Source organism: Pteropus alecto, unplaced genomic scaffold (genome assembly GCF_000325575.1).
Source record: "Pteropus alecto unplaced genomic scaffold, ASM32557v1 scaffold837, whole genome shotgun sequence".
In the NCBI taxonomy this organism is placed as follows: Eukaryota; Metazoa; Chordata; class Mammalia; order Chiroptera; family Pteropodidae; genus Pteropus; species Pteropus alecto.
The window spans coordinates 17,198-44,046 of NW_006440160.1; the positions used below are offsets into that span (position 1 = coordinate 17,198).

Genomic DNA, 26,849 nt, shown 5'->3' on the forward strand with positions numbered 1-26,849 from the left:
ATTCTCTGTCATTTAAGTCACATATTTCTATCTCTGTAAGCTTATTTTCTGGAGATTTTTCTCTTTCTTTCTGAGATGCCTTGTCATCTTGGTTGTTCATGGTGTTTAATGGGCTATTTCTCCACCTGGGAATTAATGGAAACATATTCTGCTTTTTTTTTTTTCCAGGAAGAAGATTTATTATATAAAGGTTTCTCTTTAGCCTGCTACAAAGACGATTCTTTTCTTTTGGTTTCCAGTAAGTGGCATTAAGCTTCTTGGATCCTTGCTTTGTATAAAGATTTAATTATGCCTTTATATAATACCTTTGTTTTCTTGTAGATATTTAATCACGCTCACTACCCTCAGTTTCAGTCCCTGTTAGTGTTAGCAACAGTTTCGGTAGCATTTGCTCAGATTCCACTGGGGCTCCACAGTGATCAGTCTCAGAGGGTATGGGGGCTGGGGCCCTCTGTGTTCAGGAATGGGGGGTGTGGCTCAGGCTCGGTTTTGCAAATGCAGCCAGAAATAATCAACTGTTGTTTCTCTGCAGTCTGCTTCTCTGCTTTCTGCACTGATGACTGGGCCCTGCTGCTGGCTCCGTGGAACTCAGAAACTCTCTCAAGCAGGGCTGTTCAGATAACTCGCTGAACAAACTAGCTGCACCTTCTTTCCTCTTTCTCCCCCTACAGATAGCTCTGACGGCTGCAAGAGGCAGCTTCTTTATTTCTCCCAGTCTACTGCCAGACACCCAGGGTCTGACCTGTGGTAGCTCTTATGCACAGATCCCACATTCAGACATGCTGGTGTGCAGTTTGGGTGTTTTTGTTGAGTTTTAGATGTTCAGCTTATTGTTGTTTCAATGGAAGAGATTTGAGGATGTCTTTCACTCCACTAAGTTTCCTCAATCTCTGGTATATATATACATTTTTATGTATGTATAGATCTTGATACTGGAAATACTTGGCTAGAAGTGGGAACCTGGGACACTATTCTTTTTCCTGTAACTGGTTTGATGGGTGATCTTCCTTTCTGCTAGAATTGGGAAACTGGCTCTGCTCCCCTTTCTTGTGGTCTCCTTCTGCTCCCCAGGGGACCACATGACTCCACACATATCAGAGTACAATAATGGCATTCAGCAACACATACATGATACAATAAGCTGAATTATGTTTACATATTTTCAGTGCAGGCACCATACTACACTAATATAACATTCTAAATCCAGGGTCCTATTCCTAGTAGCGAGCCTGGATCACAACCAGACTTGGGACCTGCCAGGCCTAGGACCCACAATGTCTATATAATATTGTTATTGCTGCTGTAAAATGGCATTCAGCAACACATACATGATACAATAAGCTGAATTATGTTTACATATTTTCAGTGCAGGCACCATACTACACTAATATAACATTCTAAATCCAGGGTCCTATTCCTAGTAGCGAGCCTGGATCACAACCAGACTTGGGACCTGCCAGGCCTAGGACCCACAATGTCTATATAATATTGTTATTGCTGCTGTAACAAAACAAAACATGCTAAGTTTAAGGGTGACTTGAATATTGCTTTTAACATGTAAAATGAATAAGTAGACAAATAACTAAAAGGTTTTAATCAATCATATTACATAACTAAAAATTTTAAAGACTTTTTAAAATTATGTATTTATTTTTTATTTTTTTGGATTCCATTTATTTGTTTGTTTGTTCTTTCATTTTATTGTGGTGATATTGGTTAACGAAATCCAGTTAGTTTCAGGTGTACAATTCAACAGTAAGGCATATATATATATTGTATTGTGTGTCCACCTCCCATAGTTAAATTTCTTTCTGTCACCACATATTTGACCCCATTTACTCCATCTTCCTCACCCTTCCCCTCTACCCCCTACCCTCTGGTAACCACTAGTCTATTGTCCATGGCCATGAGTCACTGTTTGTCCTGTTTGTTGCTTTTAGGTTTATGTTCCATGTATAAGTAATATCATGTGATTTTCAATTTTTTCAGTCTGACTTATCTTGCTTAGCATGATAATCTCGAGGTCCAGCCAGGCTGTCACAAATGGCAGTATTTCGTCTCTTCTTATGACTGAGTAATATTTCATTGTATATATGTGCCACAGCTTCTTTAGCCAATCATTTATTGTAGGACACTTCGGTTGCTTCCATGTCCTGGCCATTGCGAATAGTGCTGCTATGAACATCGATGTGCAAATATCTCTTCAGATATGGGTTTTCAAGACTTTGGAGTAAATACTCAGTAGAGGGATTACTAGATCATATAGTAGATCAAATCTTAGTTTTTATTTTTGTTTTTGTCTTTTTTTGAGGAACTTCCATACTGTTTCCTATAGTGGCTATAGCAATTTGAAGTCCAACCAGCAGTGTATGAGGGTTCCTTTTTTCTCTGCAACATTTATAACAGCCAATCTTATCATAAAGGCAGCTGATTAGCCATCCTATTCCATCTGCTACCTTAATCCTTCCTTGTAACAAAAAATAACATTATTAATTTCTGGGGATTTCAATGTGGTCATCTTTTGGAGGTTCTTATTCTGCCTACTCTAATTTTTTTTATCAGTAATATATTATATGGTTCCACTGAAGGGTCCTTATGTAAAAGAATCAGACAAGGTATTTTCAGAAGTATATCATATGATGTTATTCATGCATCATTATATAAAATAATTGAACAATGAATTTAATATAGCTTCTGGATTGAGTGAATACAATATATATTCAAAATTACATGCAAAAATGAGTTTTACTTCAGAAGACCTAAAACTACCTATTCCTGACTCTAACACAGAACCACAGCCTTGCTACTCAAAGAGTGGTCCTCAGACCAGGACCTGCAACCTCAACAACACCTGGGAGATTGTTTGATTCTCAGAGTCTCTGAGACTAACAGGCTCTGCATTTACCTAGAACCCTGGGTGACTCATATGCACAGTGAAGTTGGAGAAGTGCTTATCTGGACTATGTTTTCTCACCTTCTCATATTGACAATTGGGGCAGAATAAGTATTTGTGTTGGGTACTGTAGGTGTTTAGAAGCCTCCCTAGATGTTACCAAATAGCCCCATGACAATATCATCTCAGGTAAAGAACCACTGGCCAGAGTTTTAAAACTGGAAGCACCCTGACAGATTCCAATCGAGGCCCATCCGTCACTCAGTTTGTAACTTGGGCAGATCACTAAACTTCAGATTCCATTTCTGCAACGTGGAATGGAGTTCATAATTAATACTACCTCACAGTATAAAAACATTAAAATGTATCTTTCATAATTAACAAATATTTTATAATAAGGCACTAAATGATAACTCCTAACGTGATATAAGTAAAAAATTCCTAATTATTTTGACACATGTGTCAGGAAGCAAAAGAGAGTGGTGCCCCAAACTGCATATCACAGGAACACAGCTTCCTCCTTGTTGAAGAGGAAGTAACATCTCTCTGGAGCCATCAGAACTGTGTCCTGACCACAAATCAATAATTTAAGAAAAAAAAGGCACCTGATCCTGACAGATTCTTTAGTCTTAGATTTTGGAGAAAACATGAGTTTGAGTTTGGAATAAGGTACTAAGAGATTAGAACTCTGGGAAGCAGGTGAGATAAGGGACAAAGGGTCACAAAAACTGAATTCACTTGACTTCTAATCTGGTCTTTGAGGATCACAGAATCATTAGGAAATTTTTGTTTCTGATTATTCCAGAGGCTCAGAGGAAAATCATGTGCTTAGAGGTTAGAATAACAGGAGGGAGAATTGCCTGATGAGGAGAGAGAGAGCGCAGTAATGCCTTCTCTGTGTAGCCCCTCAGCTTGTACAGCGTTGGTGGACAGGACACAGTTGTTGCTTTTGGCTCCTAAGCAGTCTTGGAACTGAAAAAAAATCTTCCTTGGCCAATCTTCTTTCTATAAAATTCTTCCATTTTGTACAATTACTGGGAGTTCCCTTCTAATTGCTAGATGGGATGCTGCCCCATTCATGAATCCCTTAATAAAGCCTTACAAACTCAGAGACCAAAGTAACCACCCAGGGTGCTATGGATATAAAATTCCTAACTAAAAGTGAGTCATGGAGCATCCTCACATCCTAGGCCTGTAGCTTCCATGACAAAGGTCAATCTTTAACTTTAAAGTTGTCTATTGTCTTTGTGAATCTCAGATAACGTGCCTAGGCAATGTCACTCATCTTCTTTTCCTGACCCTTTGAAGGCATAACTGAGGAATTTATGATACAATGTTATTGCTGCCAATTTTATCGGGACAAAAAAGGTGTCCATCTTCCTGCTCGCAGCCTAAGTAGAGATCCGTGCAGGTTTTGCAGCAAAGAAATTAAGGTTTATTAGAGAGTTACAAGCTCTGGAGACATAGTCAAGCTATCACTCAAAGGCCTTGGCTCTCCAGGGATCTCAGGAATACAGATTATTTAGGGAAAAATCGGTAGTCATGGAAACTAAGGGAGTTGGGGTCGTGGGTTATACTGATTGGATGATTGGAGGGGGATCAGGTAATTTATCATTGTGTCCGGTTTTGAAATCAGTCATGAGCACCATGCCATCTGGTCCTGTGGCTGTGGGGCTGCTCTTCTGCCTGGATGGGCCTGGGGCTGAAACACACCTAAAGCCAAGATGTTATTCTTTGTGTAAAGTCCAACTGAAACCTATCATCTTCATGATTATAGATATATCTGAGGCTCATTAATCTTATGTCCTAAGGCTTCATTATAAAGCTGCAGGCATATAGAGGATAAGGGTAGAAAAAAGCAAGTGATTCACAATGCCGTTATCTGGGCAAAATCAGCTTGAATCAAAGAAAAAAATCTATATGAAAGAAAAGAAATTTGTGTGCGGTTACCTTTGGAGCTTCTAATCTGACAGTTACGAAGCTGAGTTCTTAGGCCATAAAATTTCGGGTCGTCTTTAAGTAAGATTTTACTATTCTTTTTCATTCATTTTTTTCTTTCAATGTCCTGGTTTTTTTGTTTGTTTTTTGTTTTTTGGGTTTTTTTTTAGTGTCTGCAAATGTGTGAAGGCAAATAGGAAGGGATCTGAATGGACTTTGATTTTTGTTCTAATTTCTGTCCTCCCAACTGATTAAGGGAATCTTAATACTAGCTATTATAACAATATGAAATCTCTCTTAAAAAATGTTCTTTCTTTTTTTCAATTTAGAAGTTTTGCTATTTAAAAGGTGTCGTCATCTGACCTTGATAGTAAGGTTTATAGTAACTCAAACCAGTACTGTGGACATAACAGGAATCTGTAAAGGAGAGTGCAAAACAATGTGACCCTCACAAAAGTTTACCCATGGATTTAGCCTAAGGAAGATGGGGAGCCCTGTCTTTAAACAGCAGTTCCAAATCAGAGAATCACGCGCTTTCCTCCCTTGAACAGAATAAGATTCCTAAGCTTGGACCCACAGCCTATTTAGCTGCCCACCAGATGCATAAGCATCCTCCAGCTGGCAGAGAAAACGTACCATCTCTGGGTGGAAAGGGATAGACACAGGAAAGCTGCTGACAGCTCGTCCTGGCGGGACAGAGGAAAGGTGCACCTTGACAAGTGCACTGGATGGTACAGGCTGAAAGAAAATATTCTCACTGGCCATAAGGCCAAGCTCTCAGGACATAAAACAAGATGAAAGGAGAGAAACAAGACAGAGGCAGAGGGAAACAAACCCTATGAGTACTCCTACCTAGCAACCAAAGGTCACTATACTGAGAAACTAATATGACCAATGTTTTCTCCTGCCATTCAAAGTGAGAAGAAAAAAAGATTCTCAAGACTTTCACTCCCACCAGATCCCACAGACAGAGATGACATGGTAAGAACCCTTAACTTGCACTGGCTTGTGTCAGACACCCAGGACCTCCTCATCTGCAGCAGCCTCGTGGGGAAACTCGGGGCTCCAAGCAGTGAGGTTATCCTCCTCACTTTGAAAACTGTGGAGTAGGAGGAAACTTTCCTCTACCCTCAAGGTTCTTCTGGCTGGTCTAATAATCAAAAGGACATGACAGATTAGCAAGAGAAAATAAATTTAATACATACACATGTATGGGAACCGCACACACAGGAATCAGAGACCCCACATGCCAAGAGGTTCACACATGGAAAAAGTGATTGAGGTATATAAGACATTCTGAGCTAGGAATGAGATAAGGTACTTTAGGGCTTCTTAGGATCAGTGCAGGAGGATAAAAAGAGCAATGTTTAGTAAATAAAAGTATGCCCTGTCATACAGGTGGGTCAAAGGGAGATTATCTCTGATAATCTCTTATTATAGAAAAGGTCTCTTATTCAAGTACTTATGGGTAGTTAAAGGAAGAAATAGAAGTTACTCTTGAGCCAGATGTTACAATTGCCTTCAGCTCAAAATAATCCTCAACCTCCAAGGCACATCTTGGAGTGTCTCCTTCTGAAACTCAGACAGGCTAATGTGTCAGGATGCTAAAGTGTCAAGTGTATGGTGGCCAAAGCTTTACATGAAAGTTACATAGTTTTCTTCATTTTTAAAAAAGAAAATAGCAATCTTTTGAAGTTATCAGGAGTAGTATCTCACCACAAGTCAATGTTTTGAAGAGCCAAGGGACCTAGTCAAGTCAGATTCCTCAGTCTTAGACTTTTGAGAGAAATTTAACTTAGGCTTGTGATATGGTACTTGGAGATGAGACATCTGGCATGCAGGAGAGTTATGGAGAAGGAGAAATGAAAACAGGATTCATTTAACTTCTAACCTGGTCCCTTGGGAACAGAGAATCAGCAGAAGAAAACTTTCCAGTGGTTCCAAACCAGTGTCCCACAGGGAAATCGAAACTCAGAGATGGGAGCAACAGTGGAAACAGTGTCTGATGAGCAGATAAAGGAAGCTGAAAATACCTCCTCTGCTGTAGTTCCATGGCGTGTGCATCCCAGGGCTCCATGGGAAATGGTTGTTGCTTTTGACTCCTAAATTGCCTCAGAGACCAATGCGTCACTCCTTCCTGCTGTCTTGTCTGGGGACAGAGCTTCGGTCTGTCCATAATCAACCACCCAAGGAGGAATTCAGATTTCCACACTGAGTCCTCCCTCTCAGAGGCCCCATTCAGGTGAGTCTGAGAGCCCAGCAGCTAGTTCAGGAGAGGGTCAGAGAATGGAACCTGAGAACTCTTACCCAAGTCACATGAGAGCCCAATCAGCCCAGTCAGAGACAAGAGATCTCTGTTGTATTCTTGGGTAAGTAAATAATTTATAATTAATTTGTGTTAAAGTGTTAAGAACCATGTGTCTGTCTGCATCAACACTATGAGGACCATAGTTTACAATTAAGTGATGGGCATAGATGTACAGTCGGGTTACACTGTAGAATGAGTGAGATGCATAAAATGATTACAGTAAATTGAAAACACACTGAGGAGTTTTGCTAGTCAGGGAGTAGAAAGTTGAGTGTCAGGTATGGAGAATGGTGCAGTGAACTCAGAGTGTATTAAATTTCTAAGATGAGCTGTATTTGAGTATGTTGTATTCATTGAAAAGTTCAAGACGAGTGGAGATAGAAACTACCATGAGACATACAATCCAGTATCTTCTCTCATGCTGGTTATTCATGTGGGAAATAATTACCTAATGAGTCTAAAAAGGAATACCAAATAATTTTATTTGGAATTATTTCACTACCGGTGAGGGTGCCTATATTTGGGGGCTTGTTACCTTTACTTTCTCTATTGGAACAGTTAGTAGGAATTACTGTCCCACATTTAGCCTTTTCCCCCAGTCATCATGTCTTCTGTATATTTAATGAGAAATTTTGTGATGCACTTAGGGAATAAAAACTGAGTACGGATCCACTTCTAGGCAAAAAGTATAAGGTGATAAGAAAAAAATTTTTTTGCAGTTCAGTGAGGGAGAAATTAAGGTCATGGTTGTACCTTAAATTTTAATGTATCAACATCATAGCCAGATCATGTTTACATTTATGCAGTGATGACTTCACTGTACCAGCTAATGGGGCACAATACCTCCAAATCTATTTAAAATTTCTTTCTTCTTCATATGGTTTTTCAACATAAAATTCTCTTACCCAAGGACACTAATGAATGAATGGAGAGGCTTCAACTCAGTTCCCTCAGGAAATTTTATTGAATAAATGTCTATATTAGATTCTACTGCTGCTATAAAATATTCCCACACTAGTTGTTTAAAATAAGCAAATATATGCTCTCACAGTTCTGGTGTCAGACACTTCAATGTGTCTCATTGGCTAAACTCAAGATATCTGCAGGGTTGGTGTTCTTGTAAAGGCTCAGGTGAAATTGTTTTCTTTCTCATTCCAGTTTGCATTCTGGCCAGCTGCATTCCTTGGTTCCTGGCCCTTCCTCCTTCTTCAAAGTCAGCAGTGTGGCATGTTCATCTTGTCTCCTCTTCTGCTTCTAAAGGAGCATTGTGGTTACCTTAGTCCTACCTGGATGATCCTGGCTCATCTTCTACCTTACAGTGGTTAATTAGCAACCCTGTTCCACCTGCTACCTTAACCTGCCCTGTTATAAAAATATCAGATTCAAAGTACCTGGGGTTGAGGCTGTGGACATGTCTATGAGGTCCTTATTCTATTGACTATAACGTCTTTTTTAAAGTGTATTACTATCTGCCACTCGAGGGCCCTTATAGAAAGGAAATAAACACAGAATTTGTCACATTTTCTGAATGAGTGAATAAATTCTTCTTTAAAAACTACATGCAAGAAAAATTTTGTTCAGAAAACCTAAAACTATGTATAGTTAACTCTAACACAAGACCTCTGCCTTGCTCTGACCAGGACCAGCAGCATCAACACCACCTGGGAGCTTGATTGAAATGCAGAATTTCTTTGTCCAACAGGACCTGCTGAATCATATTCTACATTTATGGCAGAATCCTTGTTGATTCCTAGGCACACTCAAGTTGAAGTGCTGGACTACACTAGGTTTTTTCACCTCTCACTGTTGACAATAGGGGTGGATAATTTTGGAGGATGCTTTCCCATGAATTGTTGGTGTATAGCAGTATTCCTCTGGACATTGCCGAATATCCCAGGGGCAAAATCATCTCTGGGTGAGAACCACTGCCTAGAAGTAACATGCAAAAATTGTAATCAAGGCCTACCAGATATTCTATTAACTTCGTGCACATCACTAACCCCTTCTTCTCTGCCCAGGGCCTTTGCACTGGCCATTCCCTCTGTGGGGTACATGGTTGTCCATATAACCTGGCATCTCCCTCCTTTTCATCCTAGAGGTGATATTCAAATGTCATCTGTTTGCAGGTCTTGCCTAAAAACACATAAAAACACAGAACGTCCTCATCACTTTCTCCTTTACACCTGCTTTCCTTTTCTTCATACCACCTGTCACCATCTGAAATGTTATATGTTTATTACTTTATTATTTTATTCTACTTTCTTTCCTCATCATTGAATTAAAGGGACTTTTATCCTTCAGCTCTCATTCTTCACAGACTAGACAGTGCCTAAAACATCGTCGACAAATAATTAATATTCTTAAAATGTATGAAGACTTTCTCTTTAACACTGTAAAATACAGTGTCATGCACTCCTAGGAGAAAAAGCAGAATGAGACAAAAAATTCCTGAAGTGAAAAGGCACAAGAAACCCCAAGAGGGAACCACATCCATAAAAAATATTGAAATTAATTTCTTGAATGCAAAATATAAACTCTAGTATAAGAGCTATGTGAGTAATGCAAGTTTATATGAATATTACTCATGTTATTTTCCTCTTTCCTGTAAGTCACCTCTACCACATGGAACCAGGGAATCTTACAAGTGTTTCAGAATTTCTTCTTCTGAGATTTTCAGAGGAACCAGAACTAGAGCCCCTCATATTTGGGCTCTTCCTCTCCATATACCTGATCATCGTGTTTGGAAACCTGCTCATCATCTTGGCCATCAGCTCAGACTCCCACTTCCACACGCCCATGTACTTCTTCCTCTGCAACCTGTCCTTGGGGGACATCTGTTTCACCTCCACCACTATCCCAAAGATGCTGGTGAACATCCAAACATAGAGCCAAGTCATAACCTATAAAGGCTGCATCACACAGATGTGTTTTTCATGCTCTTTGGAGTATTGAATGACTTCCTCCTGACTGCAATGGCCTATGACCACTTTGTGGCCATCTGTCACCACTTGCGCTACAAGGTCATCATGAACCCCCAGTTCTGTGGACTGCTGCTTCCGGTGTCCTGGATCATGAGTGCCCTGTATTCCTTGTTGCAAAGCTTAATGGTGATGTGACTATCTATCTGTTTAGTCTTGAAAATCCCCCACGTTTTCTGTGAACTCAATCACATGGTTCAATTTGCTTATTCTCACACCTTTCTTAATAACATAGTGATATATTTCTTAACTGCTCTGTTGGGTAGTGGTCCCCTGGCTGGTATCATTTACTCTTACTCTAAGATAGTCTCCACCATACATGGAATGTCATCGGCTCAGGGGAAGTATAAAGCATGTTCTACTTGTGCATCTCACCTCTCAGTTGTTTTCTTATTTTATTGTACAAGCCTAGGAGTGTACCTCAGCTCTGCTGATACCCACAGCTCACAGTCAAGTGCAACAACCTCGGTGATTTACACTGTGGTCACACCCATACTGAATCCCTTCGTCTACAGTCTCAGCAACAAAGACATAAAGGTTGCTCTGAAATGATTTCTTAGGAGGTCAGCTATAAAATAAACAACTACTCTGAGGCTGAAAAAGTGTCCTTTAATCTGTGATACTTTAATCAGATTGTGGTTGTAGAAATTGGTCCTTTTATGTATGCCCAGGAATTTCCATTTGCTTGAGTTCAACTTCTCTATACAATTTAAGTAACCACTTTATTCAGCTTTCTCTTCTCTCTTTTACATAGCCTGTTTCTCTCCTTTTTTCCTCATAAATTCACAAAGTTGTTCCAATCTTAATCAGAAAATTGTAAATTTCTGTTTCTTTAATGGGTTATTTGGGATTCTAAAGAATAATGTCTTCTATTATGACTTATATCATTGTAAGTTATGCTTTATTGTTTTACAGATAGAATAGTCATAAGTTGTATTACTCATGTGAAATCACTTCACTTACTGTGAAGCCAGTTTACATAATTTCATTCCAAGAAAATCTGAAACTGCAGTTTCTACTTTGGTGTCCCTCATTCTATTTAATCAGTACCTTAATTGCTCTTCCTGATAATGTAGACTTCATCATCATTCCTTTTAAGTCAGCCTGTTGCTAGTGATTCTATAGGTGAGGAAGGCCTAGGGCCTGGCCTGGGCCCCTACTGCTTGTTACTCAGACCAGAGCCAATGTTGTAGCTGGACCAGATCTTGTGGTCCTTATTATATTTGCAACAAGCATCAGGGAACTATGAAAACACCAGGTTTGTTACTTACAAAGAGAGAAAGGAAAAGAGAGGGAATGGACTAAGTAGGGGAACTTTGTGCTTATCTACTAGCCTTGCCATACAGATAGCAGTGTGGGTTTTTTTTTTTCTTTGTTTAGTGTTTCATTTTTGAGATGAATGTATTTAAAATGGTTGACTTATAAATCAAAAGTTTAATGTCAGGCATTACACATATCTTATATGTGGTCTCCTGGGTTTATTGTCACATTCAGCTTGGTGTCTAGAATACCTTCAATGGTCACTGGCAAAAATTAATTATCAAATATATATCTCCCCGTGGAGTCTATATGGAAACACACATGAGAAGTTCAGAGACAAACAGAAAATGAGGCATGCATGACATTCTGAGCTAAGGATGAGATAAGGCATCTGGGCTTCAGAGGGGAGAAGGTGATGGACAAGACAGTAAGAGCATATTCAGTTAGAAGATGTTAAATTAGATGCTCAAGTAGAAGTTTGCTCTGTCCTATACATAGGTCATAACAGGTTATCTCTAATGATCATTCTTATTGCAGGCAAGCCTCCACATTTAAATTCTTTAAGGGAGAGGAGAAAGTTTCTCTTGGGCCTAAAAGGTCTCAAGAATAATCCTAATCCACATACACATCTTGGGGTAACTTTTTCTGAACCCTAACAATAGTGACCCAGTTTCATTCTTTTGCATGCATATGTCCAGTTTTTCCAGTACCTTTTATTGAAGAGATTGTCCTTTCCCCATTGGATATTCTGGGCTCTTTTCTCACAAATTAATGACCATATATGTGTATGTATATTTCTAGACTCTCTATTCTGTTCCATCGATCTATGTGTCTGTTTTTATTTCCATGAGAATGTCCAGCTTAAGAAAAAGTCTCTTAAAAGTTTGGGTGTCATCTGTCACCCAAACTGGTGAAAGTTTCTGGGAAATAAAATCTCAATAGATTTTTGTCACTTTTGCAGCTTCTTTTATACTTAGAATGAAAGGAGGAGATGTGAGGAGGGCTTCATGACATTCATTGGTAGAAGATAAGGGAGACAAGACAAAGCAAAGCAGGGAAATCTCTGAGACTGGATAAAAAGTAAAACAGAGATGCATGTACTTTTTTTACAATGGTGGTTACAGAATAGTTCACAGGTGCAACACATAGAGATGGTATGTGGGAAACAGGATAACAGTGTGGTCTCATGGTTTGGGGCCAATAGTTGTGCCTTCGAGGGGTCTGAAAAAGAAGATGTGTTATCTTAGATGCACAAAGGCAATAAACTATTTCAAAGTTGAAGCTATAGGCCTAGACTGCGAAAACCTGCCACTACTGGCTTTTAGTTAGGAATTTTTAACACCCTTGTGTGGTTACTTTGGTCTTTGGGTTTGTAAGGTCCACCATGTAGGCCATTCCTGAGCTTGTCAAGTAGGCTATGTGGCTTATTTTTCATCCACACCATACAGCTTTGATTACTATAGCTTTGTAATATATTTTAACATCATGGAGCATGATGTCTCCAGCTTTGTTCTGCTTTGTCAGGATTGCTTTGTATATTCAGGGTGTTTCATGGCTCCATATAAATTATAGAATTGGTTTTTTTTTTTTCTATTTCTGTGAAAAATGATATTGGAATTTTGATAAGGGTTGCATTGAATCTATAGATTACTTTGGATAGTGTAAAAAGAAAACAAAAATCAACAAAGCAAATTTAGAGATCTAATTGTCTTTATTAAGATATTTGTAAATGGGGCAGCATCCCATCTAGCAATTAGAAGGGAACTTCCAGTTGTTGGACATACTGAAATGTTTTCTTAGAAAGAAGGGAGGAGCAAGAGAGCTGTTAACAAAAAAAAAGAAAGAATTATTTTTAGAGCAGGGCATCTTTTCTGGAAGAATGGGAACAGTAAGGGTTTTTATCCTGCAGATTCTCTCTTCTTTCTATGAGAAAATGGAGGGCCCCACATGACAGACTACCTTACTGGTGCTTTAACAGAAAATTCCAGACTGGTTGATTAATATTAAATTTCTGATAGGTTAAAATTACTATTAGATTTGATATTAAATCTCAGTTTGACATTATGAGCTTTTAGCAACAGTGACACATTTAGAGCCTGTAGTGTCTGTTTAAGAGTAGTGTGGACATTTTAACAGTATTAATTCTTCCAATCAGTGAGCACAGAATATCTTTCAATTTATTTGTGTCTTCTTTAAAATGCATTAATTGCTGAATTATAGGAGCCATACAAAAATCAAGAATACATACTGCATGAGTACATACATACATACATAGACACACACACACATATAAAATTCAAAAAGGTATGCAACAGTAAATCCTCTTTGTTTTATAATTGTAAAAAAAAAAATGCAGTGATTCTGATCCTGTTTTTTTATTTCCGATGGTGATGTAAAATGAGAAATCCAATTCAGGTGAATATTGTTAGAAAGAAATAAACGTTTAGAAATATTTGTTGAGTCTAAGAACAATTTCACATATAGAGAGTATTTAAGAATACATGTATGTGCATTTTTACCTGAATTTCCTATAAATAAACAGACATACATATTCACAACACAGACTCATTAATAATGTTATCTTTAAGGTCGAAAAGAAACTTGAAAGAAATGTGGAAAGAATAGAAATGAAAAAGAATGCATGATTAAGTTAACATGAAACAGAAAGAATGTAGACATTTAGACACAAGGATTTAAAATAGAATGGTGGACCTTAATTTTAGTAATAAATTATTTTTCCTAATTTAATGTACAAAGGCCTCAAATTCGGAACAACATTTACTTTTATGCAGTGAAGGATTCATTAAACCATCCAATGGAGTAAATTTTTCCGTCTACTTGAGATGGGATTTCAACACAAAAAACCTTACCCAAGAGAAGCTAATAGAAGAAAGTGAGCAGCAAAAATTTCCTACAAAGTGATTGGATAAGTGTATCACATTCCTGTTGTAATAAATTTAAACAGTGAGGTATGAAAGAAACTAATTTATGTTCTTACTGTTTTGAAGGTCAGAACCCTGAAAAGAGTCTCACTGGACTAAAATCAAGATGTCTGCAGCGCTGGTTCTTCCTGGAGGCTCCAGGAAAGAATCTGTTCCCTCTCCTATACCAGTTTCTCGTAGCCACAAGCATTCCTTGGCTCCTGGCCCTTTCTCCATCTCCAATGTCACCAGCGTAGCATCTTCCAATCTCCCTCTGATTCTAGCTATTTTTCCTTCCTGTCCATTTTATAGGACCACGGGGATGACATTAGTCTCACCTGCTTACTCAGGGCCAGAGTTCTTTTCTTAAAGTCGGCTGATTGGCAAACTTATTCCAAGGGCTGCCTTAATCCTCCCTTTCTATAATAAATAGTGTATTCAATGTTTTCAGGGAGTAGCATGTAGACATGTTTTGGAGGCCCTTAGTCTGCCTACTTCTAAGTCTTTTTCTGTAGTACATTATTCGGTGATACTGAAGGGCCTTTATATAAAAGAAACAAACACAGAATTAATCACAGACTCTGGAAAGAGTACACCTGGTCATGTTCTGATAAGGACATTTTGGTCGACATGGGACTATATATATAAGGTAGATTCCATAAGATAATAGTGTTGCTGAAAAATTTCTATCACCTAAGACTTCAGAGCCATGATAACATCTGAACTTAAGGCATTACACAAATAGTCATCGCAACACAATGTCCTGCAGTGTACAGCACAATAACACATTATAGAAGTGAGTAACTTGAGAAATGTAAGGGAACAGACTTTATCACCCCAAAATATGTCAATTTGCCATAAAGATTATTGGTTAATTTTAAGAAACAGACTTTATCACCCCAAAATATGTCAATTTGCCATAAAGATTATTGGTTAATTTTAAGAAACAGACTTTATCACCCCAAAATATGTCAATTTGCCATAAAGATTATTGGTTAATTTTAAGAAACAGACTTTATCACCCCAAAATATGTCAATTTGCCATAAAGAGTCAATTTGCCATAAAGATTATTGATTAATTTTAAGAAACAGCAGACATGGGAGAAGCTCTGAAATAATTACAAGTTGCACTTTGTAAGGAATATTTATATAGTTAGGAAAATCTCCAATTGAAAAGATGTCTCCCTGGCTGTACAAAGAAAAGGGGGGTGACCTTTTCTCTAGAAATTAATGAAGAAGACAATGACTTACATCTGCATAACAACCTTATGTACCTCATTTACTGGATTTTTCTTGATAACCTCCCATAACTGACTGCACCCAACCCCAGCACCTTCTTCTATCTTCACCTAAAGACAGTAGTCGTTAACATGGTAACTCAGGCCATTTGGGGGAGTTACTCAGTTTCTTGCAATTCTGCCATGCAAAGAGAAGATATGTATGTTATTAAACTTTATTGATTTTCTTCTATTAATCTGTCCTTTGTTACAAAGTTGTGTCAGCAAAGAACCCAAAGGGTAGAAAAAAATATATTTCTTCCCCTACAGAGCAAGAGACTATACCACATAGCCTAGGTGTGTGATAGGCTAACCATTTAGGTTTGAGTAAGTGCTCTCTATGCTACTTAACCTACCATGAGTTTCTCAGAATTTATCCACATTGATAGTGCATGACTGCACACATTTCATCCAAAATTTTATGCAAATGCAATTTTGGGTGAAGATGATGTACAACTAGTTGCCCCTTACATGATTACAAGCCCTCAGCTTCGCTATTCACAGTGTCCTCAGACCAGGACCTGCAGCATCAGCATCTTCCTGTAGCTTGAGAGAAATGCAGAGTCCCTAGGCCCAACAAGACCTGCTGAATTAGTATTTGCACTTGAACTACAATCCTGCATGAGTCATATGCACACTGAAGTTGGAGAAATGCTGGTCCAGACTAGCTTTTCTCACCTTCTCAATTCGACTTAATTATTTGTGTTTGATGTTGTAGGTTTTTAGCAGCCTCCCTTCAGACATTGCCTAATAGCCCAGGGGCAACATCATCTTGGCAGGGAACCACTGGCCCAGAGATTAAAAACTGGAAGCGCCCTGGCAGATTCCAATTAGCACCTATTACTCACTCTGATTATAACTTCCGGCAGATCACTAAACTTTTTCAAGCCCCATTTCTGCAATGTGGGATAGAGTTCATAATGGTACCACCTCATATGATATACTTTCAATATGAGGAGATAAGAGAATTAAAATGTTAATAAAGCCACAACCAGAGACTGCAATATACTGATCGGACCTGCAGTCAGGCCAGGACACCTTCAGAACAAAGGAAGATTTCTGCTGGGATTACTTATAACCCATTCCACATACCTGAGAAGGGGAAACAGGAACCAAGAGTCATTCCCTATGGCTAAAACCATGCGGAACCTAAGGTTAAAGGCTGAGAACTGCCAGAAGGCCTTTCGCTCTACAGATTCTTACCTTTTCACACTACATACTCTTCCCCTTTCCTCACTGTATGTCCATATCAAAAGAAATGGGAACTAAAGAATGCCAGATAAACTGAATTCCTTGAACACTCAAGGTCCCTCTCAGTGCCTTTAGTCTGTTTCTCTGTCTCTGTCTCTATCACTGTCCTTCTCGCTCTCTGCCTCTGAGAGGAGACCCCATTCTGTCTGTAGAGTGTGATCCCTTTTCTAATAAACTTCCTTTTGACTCTAACTTTGGCCTTAACTCTTTCCACACTCTTCGCCAATGGACCCTCTTCTTCTCTCAGTTCAGAGCTAGGTCTCCCTACCACTCGGGGAAATATGCCTTGTCCTGTAACACTTTTATAAAATTTAAATTACACAAAGCTTATAAGGTACAAAACTTAGATTTTATGGCATAAAATTATATAAATACGTCTCTTATAATTATCAAAGTTTTTAAAATGTGAGAGTAAAAGGCAGTTCTTAGGTTCTGATGTAAGAATTAAATTCCTCATTAATTTGGTAAAGTGTCATGAAACCAAAGAGTGTAGTGCCCAAAGTTTACATGCAAATCACAGAGTTTCCCTATTGATGAGGAGTGAAACAGCAACTTCTCCCAGGGGTTATGTCCCACCACTTAGCAAAGCTTTGAAGACCCTGGGATGTGGTGCAATCAGTATCCTCAGTCTAGATTTCTGAGAGAATTTTAACTCAGGGTTGGAATAAGGTGCTAGTAGGGAGACCTTGGGCAGGCAGGCGAGTCATGGATTCACTTGACTTTTAACCTGGTCCCTTGGGAACAGAGATTCAGGAGAAATAATATCCATTAAGTCCAGACCAGTGTAGGTAAATTGGTGCCCAGAGCGGGGAGCAACAGTGTAAACAGTGCTTAATGAGCAAATAAAGGGAGATGAAAATATCTCCTTTTCTATGTGTGCAACCTTGGGCTTTATAAGACACATTCGTTATTTTGGATTCCTAAATCTGGATGAAGATCAATGCTTTATTCCTTTGGGCTCTCTCCTCTGGAGACAGAGCTTGAGTCTCCATTATCAATTATCCAGGAAGAAATTCAGACTTCCACACGGAGTCCTTCCTCTGAGAGACCCCACCCAGGTGAGTCTGAGAGCTCAGCCAGCAGCAAAGGATCTGAGAGGAAAGAACCTGAGAACTTCTTCCTGAGAGCCTAACCAACATTGCCTAGAGCCCAGAGATGGCCATCTATGTTTGCTAAGTCGACTAATTGATTAATTTAATATATTAAAATTGGGTTTTCTGCACCAACTTTGCTGTTTAGCATTGAATTTTTTCATATAAGTAAAGATGTTTTGGGGGGAAAATATTAAAATTTTTTCTAAAAATTTTCAGTCAGTTCTAACAATCTATCATATTGTGTTCCCCATTATTTTTAAATGTAAAAACTTACGTCATTACTCATGTTTTGCATTCATTAATGATCACCTGTATCCTTTTCTAAGCATATTTTAATCCATTTATGTTTACATAGGTAGAAATTATAACATTAGCTATTTCTTCCACTGCTTTCCAAAAGTCTACTTTTATGTTTTTCATTCCAGGTTGATGTCAATTATCTGGAATTAGATTAATTATTGTATTTTATTTATTTTCTTTTAGAATTAGTCTTACATATTTATTCAAGTTAACTTAATACAGTTATTAAATTCCACTAGTTAAACCTGGTCATATTTTCCCATTCCTCAACATTTATTCTGTTTACAGGCACATATTTATGAAGCTACATAGATAAGCAAAATAAGTGAGATGCATACTCATTGGATATCACATTGCGATGGAGAAGGCCCAGTACGTTGAAATAAGTGTGGTATGACATTATTTCCTCAGGATAAAAGTATGAAGAAAAGGGACCAATAGTTGTAGCATAAATAGGATTCTATAGAATATGTCTGGAGAACCTTTACATGTTGAAAACAGAACAGAACTAAGACTACGCTAGTACCCATCCGATGTGTCATGAAAGAGGTCAAAACTCAAAGCGAAAAATAACGAAGGAAAGATTTCACGAGAAAAGTGAGAGAAGGGTCAGCCTTATGCACTAGAGGGCCATATAAAAACAAGGTTGGTCAAATAAACATGAAATAGGTACCGGAATAACAATTAGATCAGGGCTGAGGTGGACACTGTGACAAGGTCAGTAGGACAGTGTAGGTCCAGTCAGTATGATGTCCCTTGAATCCGAGGAAACTGCATCAGCCACGCCAGCTGCCTCTTCTCTCTGCACTTGGCTCTCTGCTGGGCTCTTCATTCTTGTAGCTTTTCCTCATTGACAGGAACTGACCTTCCAAATGAATCTTGCATTTATTTCAATGGATTCCAGATTTTCCTGACTTTGTCCCAAGATAAGACAAGCTTGTTACATTGTAATTCAGCATGCTTTCACACACACACACACACACACGCACACGCACACGCACACACACACAGCAACACTCATACACATGCACACAAACGCACATGTACACAACTGACAAAGAGAACCATGAAACGATTATGTGTGTACCCTCACTGTGTATGATGCACTCATATTTTCTATTGTGCCTTCTATATTCCATTCTATTTAATTCTTACAAACCTTAGTCTGCCACCCTAGTAGGTCCTGATATAGCATATGGAAAACATTCCTCTGCCATGTCCTCCACACCTAGGTCAGTGTTGCTTCCTTCTATCCCTTCTCTCATCATCAACGATTTCTGTGTGAATGTTCTCTCATCCCTCCATGGAATGCTTATTTATTCAGCTACAGTTCCCAAATCAGGTAAGTCTAGTGGGAGGATGGCGATGTGTATAACATGCTGCATGCCTCACCGCACTCACTGTGTAGCAGGGAGAAAAGATATGAAACAAAATAAAAATTAGTCCATAGGCATCCTAATATGTGATTAACTTGATGAGAAAGTATCCTTTTCCTGTGATAATGTTCAGAAAAAGAAAAGACTCATGAAGGAGAAGATGCAAGTAATCCAACTGAGGATGTGGCGTTTGGAGGATGGAGAGGGGATGAAAAGTTCCAAAACATCTCGTGGGGAGACTGCAAGCAGAGGGAAGTGTGTGTGTAAAGGCTCTGAGCCTTGTTGCTGTGGTGTCAGGTGAAGCTGGAAGTCAAGTTCAACGTTTGGAAGCTTAGTGTGAGCACAGGCAGAGTTCTATGTGACTAAAGTGTGTGGAAAGTTCGCAGAGACTTGAGGCTAATGTTTGAAGCTATGAAATTTGAGCATCTATCTCCATTACGGAGTCACTGGGTTGGAGTTTAATGTGAGTTTTATGAACAGTTTCAATATACAGAGATCTCCATGGGTCAATGCAATTATCTGTGTATTAGATTTCTAGCCTGTAGAAGATGGAGAGATGACAGAAAATTAAAATATGGTTGTGGAATTGGGGGCCTAGACATGGGGAAGCAATGGAGACATTAGTAGTAGAAAAAAATGATCAGCCTCATCTCATCACAGTGATAATCATTTATTTACTAACAGGAAATAAGTGATTAACATTGCTAAGCATGTTATATATGTTGTTCAAATCTGTCACCATTCCGAACTGATACCACTGTCTGCACTATTTGGGTGAGGATATTAGCACTTAGAATGTCCAGCTGTCTCTCCTCATTCAAAAAACTAAGAGGTGGTAGAGCTCAGAATCACAGCTGGGTTTTCTGATTCCCAAGGTTTTGTACTTAATGTTATTTATTAAAGTCTCTTTTCAGTTTTAAAAAACCCTCCTTTTTTCTATCATTGTATATTTCCTTTTGTAAATTGTAGGTTTATTCTTTGCAAATCTTCTAGTAAGGTGTTTGATCTGTAAGGGTTCTTGACGCCATGAAGATATTGCTCTTTTTTGTTTTGAGTAAATTGTTATTTGCTATTTTATTGATTATTCTGGGCATAAGGCAAAACAACTATGGTTGGCATGTCACCGTAACCAAGGATGCTTTCTCTTCATCACAATCTCTCAGGGACCACCGGAGATTATTAGATCTGTCTCTGTCTCTGTCTCTTTCTGTCTGTCTGTCTGTCATATTTCTATATTTCTGTTTGTTTAACTGATTTTTAATATAAGGGCAGAAAATAGTTATATGAAAATGGAGCCTCATTTTTACATGTTGATTTAGCGGTTATCAAGTGAACTTGGGAACTATTTTTATAACCTGTAGGGGCAAGATAACCTGATATTATCTTGCCTTGCATTATTTCTATTTCTCTCCTCATTATTGTTTCTGGGGGTGAGTAGAAGCTGGTATTAACACTACCCCAGGAGGACATAGTGTGTGTGTCTGGGTGTGAGTGTGTGTGGTTTGTGGAGCATGAGCATTTCTCCACTTCTTGAGATGGGGGTAGCTAGCTCATATACTCTGAAATGTGTTCTTTAAAGCATAGATACAGAATGTCAATCAATTGATGGAAATAAGAAGGCGTCACTTCACCTCACAGGATCCCATGCAAGGAAAATAAAGTTTAAGGAACAGCATGTGATTGAATGAGTCCCTGTGTCTTAAAGTTTCTTCTGTAGCAGACAGGCCATCTCATTCCACCACATTCTCTGACAGCATCCCTATCATCTCCCTCTTGCTCATTCCCCTCACGACGTGGCTTCCTTTTCAGTGTAATTACTTGAGACAAGTGCCACCCTCATGACCTTTGCACTGGCTCTTTTCCATGCAGGCTATACTCCTCCCCAGATAGCTCTCTGTCTATTCTGTGCTTTTCTTGAGTTTTCTATTCAAATGGTACCTTGTTTCCAGATTGTTCTCAATTCTATTAAACACACACACACACACACACACACACACATCTCTCTATTATACCTACTTTCTTTTTTTTTTTTCAGAGCAAATGCAGCATCTAACAATGTGCATGATTTTTCACTTGTATTCTTTCTCTATCTTTGGATTGTAGAGACTTTTGTTTTTCAGCACCCTATTTTCCTTGATGGGAGAAAGAAAGAGTTCTCAATTCTATTAAAAACACACACACACACACACACACACACATCTCTCTATTATACCTACTTTCTTTTTTTTTTTTCAGAGCAAATGCAGCATCTAACAATGTGCATGATTTTTCACTTGTATTCTTTCTCTATCTTTGGATTGTAGAGACTTTTGTTTTTCAGCACCCTATTTTCCTTGATGGGAGAAAGAAAGGTCAGGACTCAACACATATCTCACAATGAGTGTGGTATGACATCATTTCCTCAGGGATAAATGGATGAAGAAAGGGGACCAATAGTTGTAGCATAAGCAGGATTTTCAGTAATATGTCTGGGGAGGACTTTGCATGTTGAAAATGGAACAGAACTAGGATTAGCGAACCTATCAGATGTGTCATGAAAGAGGTCAAAACCCAAAGCCAAGAATAACAAAAAAAGATTCCACGAGAAAAGTGAGAGAAGGGCCAGCCTCATTCACCAAGTGCCATATAAAAACAAGAGTAGTCAAATAAACATGAAATCGGTGCAAGAATATTAGAATTTATATGTGAAAATTTCTCATTAAACCTGTATAATTATGATTTATTTGGCAAATTGCTGATAGTGGGACAGGAATTCCTATTTAGAGATGCTGGGGAAAATAGTTTAAAGGAGATATGATCTCCAGAAAACCACCCATATGTCATATATACATTTTACTGCAAAACATTAATTGTAGCATTTCAAGATGCTAGTAATGTTCATGTCTGTTAAATAATTATTTAAATTTGTATTTCGTAGACATAACCACTAATACATGGTACCAGAAAATTATTCACGGATTACAGAATTTCTTCTTTGGGGATTTTCTGAGGAACCAGAACTGCAACCCCTCATTCTTGGGCTCTTCCTCTCCATGTACTTGATCACCCTGTTTAGAAACATGCTCATCATTCTGGCCATCACCTCGCACTCCAACCTCCACACACCCATGTACTTCTTCCTCTCCAACCTGTCCTTTGCAGACATCTGTTTCACTTCTACTACTGTCCCAAAGATACTGTTTGACATCCAAACACAGAGCAAAGTCATAACTTATGGAGACTGCATCACACAAATATACTTCTTAATGCTCTTTGGACTGTTGGACAACTTCCTTCTGACCATGATGGCCTATGACCGTTTTGTGGCCATCTGTCACCCCCTGCACTACACAGTCATCATGAACCCCCGGCTCTGTGGACTGCTGCTTCTGGTGTCCTGGATCATGAGTGCCCTGTCTTCCTTGTTACAAAGCTTAATGGTGTTGCAACTATCTTTCTGTACAGTCTTGGAAATCCCCCACTTTTTCTGTGAACTCAATCAGATGATCCAAATTGCCTGTTCTGACACCTTTCTTAATAACGTAATGATGTATTTTTCAGTTGGACTGTTTGCTGGTATTCCCTTTACTGGGATCCTTTACTCTTACTTTAAGATAGTTTCTTGCATTCGTGGAATGTCATCAGCTCAGGGGAAGTATAAAGCATTTTCTACTTGTGTGTCTCACCTCTCTGTTGTCTTTTTATTTTATTGTACAGGTCTAGGAGTGTACCTCAGCTCTGCCTCTACCCACAGCACACACTCAAGTGCAATAGCCTCAGTGATATACACAGTGGTCACACCTATGTTGAATCCCTTCATCTACAGTCTCAGGAACAAAGACATAAAGGGGGCTTTGAAAAAATTCTATGCGATGGCAGCTATAAAAGGACCAACTGTTTTAGGGCTGAAGAACTCCCTGGGACTGAAAGACTAAAAGCTGTGATGCCAAAAAATGTGGAAATACAATGTGCCTCTTCTATTTATTAGCTGGAATTTCCATTTTCTTAATTCACCTTCTCTGTACAATGTAAGTAATTCAGCTTATAATACTTTCTTCTCTAATATATGAACATTTTCCTCCCTTGTACATTTTCCCAGTCTTAAAAGTTTTACCTAAATTTGAACCAAAAATATTTGGAAAATCCCAATTATTGTGTGAATTCGTATGGATTTCTTAGGAAAAATTTCTTCTCAAATGATCATGTTATCTCAAGAATTTTATTTTATGTTACTGATAGAATATTCATGTGTTGTGTAACTCACATATCGCAAACTATGCTTGTTGACTAAGTTCATTAACATGATGTTTTATAAAAAACGGAAATACAGTGTCACTTTGGGTCTGTCATTCTATTTAATTTCACTCCCTTAACTGGTCTTACTGATAACATGAACTTTAACATTCTGCTGGTTTTTTAACTGGACTCTTACTTTTTTACTTTATTGAGTTTGGAGTCTACAATGCCTACCATAGTCCCCGACAAAAATTGAAGGTAGAGTCGTCAGGAAATTCAAATTTGATAAATAGATTCACTTAATATTCACTTTAGAAAGAAAGAATTTATCTTAAATATGAGGAAACATTACTCAGTTGATTAGTAAGCAAAATATTTCTTTTTCATGCGGTAATCTACTCCTGAAGTATAGAAGATGGATTCCATGTGTGAGGGCCTGTTTTCATTGAAGTGAAGGATTGTTGGTGTATTTTCATTTTATTACTAAATTATCTTCCTGTTTGTACTCCAAAATTTCAATCTTGCCTACAAATATGATTTCTACAAACAAAATATCTCCACTTTTTTTAATTTTGTCATAACCACTAAATGAATAATGAATGAACAAATCAATATCATCCATTTCATAATTCCTCATATGTAGGAATCACTTCCATCTTCATGACATGAGTGTGACTCACAGGAGAGCTTGAGTTTCTGCCCTGTCATATGATTCTGGGTCAGCAGGGTTTGTGCTAAGATGCACGTCCTTCTGACCTCTCCTGGTTACCTGGAAGCAATCCTCATTAGAGCCAATTGTCAATACAGTTATCAAAAATAAATTTGAATAATAAAATGGTCATAAATGCTATCTCCAAACATCACAACATATGCCAAAAATTAAAAACAGCAGCTTATTATAATTGCCATAGTTTGGTTGCCACGTGCTCCCTCTGGCCTGTGTGTCAAGGTGGAGGGATATTTATAGAAGAAAAAAGGAAGTTAATGAAAGGGGAAATTACAACTATAGAGCTTTATTATAAAAATAGATATCTTCCTGCAGGGTTCTCACATGTAAGTTTCTCATGAATACGCTGAATGCAAGAAATGTTATAAGCCTTAGCTCCTCCCAAAGACCTTCCCGACTAATTATGTTTGCTTAAAGTTCCAGTTCATCTTTATCACTCCCCCATTTTGATACAGCTCTTTCTCTGAAAGCAGTGATGATCAACAGTCAGGTCTTTAAACTCAGCAGCTTTTTTGTCCCTCTGTCAGGAAGGACCTCTTCTGGATGCCATCTCTCACGTCAGAGGGGAGGTGCATATATCGAGCACAGCTCGTGTTAGGGTCAACAAGCAACAGCTGCAAAACTCAATAATAAGAAAAATTCAAAACAAATATAGAACAACATAACAACCTAGTCCAGATGATGAATTTAAACCAGGGGCTCAAACCTGTAAATAATGAAATAAAGATCATTATTCTCTTAGATAGATCAAAGTTCTTGATGACAGATTCAATAACCAGAAAAGTTCCCTCCTTTTCACAAGAGCTTAGGAGACATAAACAACGGCATGTTTCTTCCAAGAAAAAGAGAGAAATGAAGTAAGAATCGATAGTAAGAGAAGAGTTGTACAGGCCTGATTCAGTCATTTTGACTATTTCTTTCAAAGGTCAGCTGCTTTAATTTTTGGACAGCTTTTGTTTCATGTCATCAGACAGTGTGCAGATCCAGTCCGAGTTTGGAGCCTTCTTTAGGTATGACACATGCACCCAAGAGTCAACTCCCCAGAGTTTAGCGGCACAGGGGTCAGTCAACAGCACCCAGTAAGGGCCCTTCACACGCACTAGAGGGAATATTTTTCGAGGTGTCTTTGCCAGTAAACGAAATCTCCAGGTTATCGAGTATGATTTTGAGTTTTTCATCTCTTTGGAGTGCACTGTGAAAAGGTTATCATACCAAAGCATGAATATTTTCAATAGAAGCAATTCACCTTTATGATATTTAAGCATGTCTCCTTTTACCAACTGTGGATCAAAAGAAGCAGGAGCCAAATGTATGGGGCATCTCAAAAAATGAAAGCTTATGAGCCCCCAAAGAGGTCGAATTGGGATTTAAAAGGATGAACAGCAATATTTTTGGCCAAAGTATTTGAAGAGTTTCTACTAATTTTGCCACCTGAATCTTAATAATGCCATTAGTATGTCCAACTAAACCTGGAGACTGAGGACGGTGAGCATAGTGAAAATGCCGTAGAATAGGCCCAACAGCACAGACTCATTGGAACAGCTGACCAGTGAAGTGGGTCCTCCATCACTGTGCAGCTGGAGAGGAGTTCCCCAAGTGGGAATAATCTTCTCTAGCAGGACTTCAACACTGGAGAGGCTTTAGCTTGTCTGGAAGTGAAAGCTTCAGTCCAGTGAGAAAGCATACATATGACTAAAATATACTTGTGTCCATGAGTTGGGAGAAACTGTATGAAATCTATTTACTAAAACTTAGATGGGCCCTTAGGCAATTTGAAACATCCAGGGACAATATGAACAGGCTTCCCCAGGTTGTACTTTGGACAGGTAGGATACTGAAGTTTGGCACTTTTGTGGCCTTGTTAATATCTCCCTTCTAATACTGATACATGAATGCTGTCATTTTGTCAGTGGTCAAATGGTTTATTGCGTGTACAGCAGTCAGGAGTGGAAATTTTAGAGTTCTTGTACAATGGGGTTATTATTTGGTCTGAATTAGGGCTTTCATTTCTTATCAAACCAGCAATTGTTGGATTTCCATACTTGTTTTTCTTTTTCCAAAGCCAATTGTTTGGCTTCTTTGGCCAGTTTTTCAAAGTTATCAACTGGGAAAATATGTCTTAAAGCCAGCACAGAGGTTTGACAGTGGCTGATGGCTTGAAGGGCCGCACTCTTAGCAGAAACATCAGAAGGTGATTTCCTTTAGCTTCCTAGGTGTCGGGTTTAGAAAGTCTTGGAATTTCAATAACAGATAAAGCATCAGGGAAAAGTATAGCATCCAATAATTCCTGAACATATGAACCATCTTAAAT

At 38.5% G+C, this 26,849-nt stretch overlaps 1 protein-coding gene and 1 pseudogene across 1 annotated transcript; both read left to right on the forward strand.

The window, feature by feature from the left end:
- The first annotated feature begins 9,761 nt into the window (after positions 1 to 9,761).
- LOC102882825 lies at positions 9,762 to 10,669 on the forward strand (annotated as a pseudogene).
- An 11,860-nt stretch (positions 10,670 to 22,529) lies between these two features.
- Positions 22,530 to 23,510, forward strand: LOC102883320 (olfactory receptor-like protein OLF4). The gene has a single exon (XM_006917190.1). It carries the CDS (start codon positions 22,530 to 22,532, stop codon positions 23,508 to 23,510), a length of 981 nt encoding a protein of 326 aa, XP_006917252.1.
- The last annotated feature ends 3,339 nt before the right edge of the window (positions 23,511 to 26,849 follow it).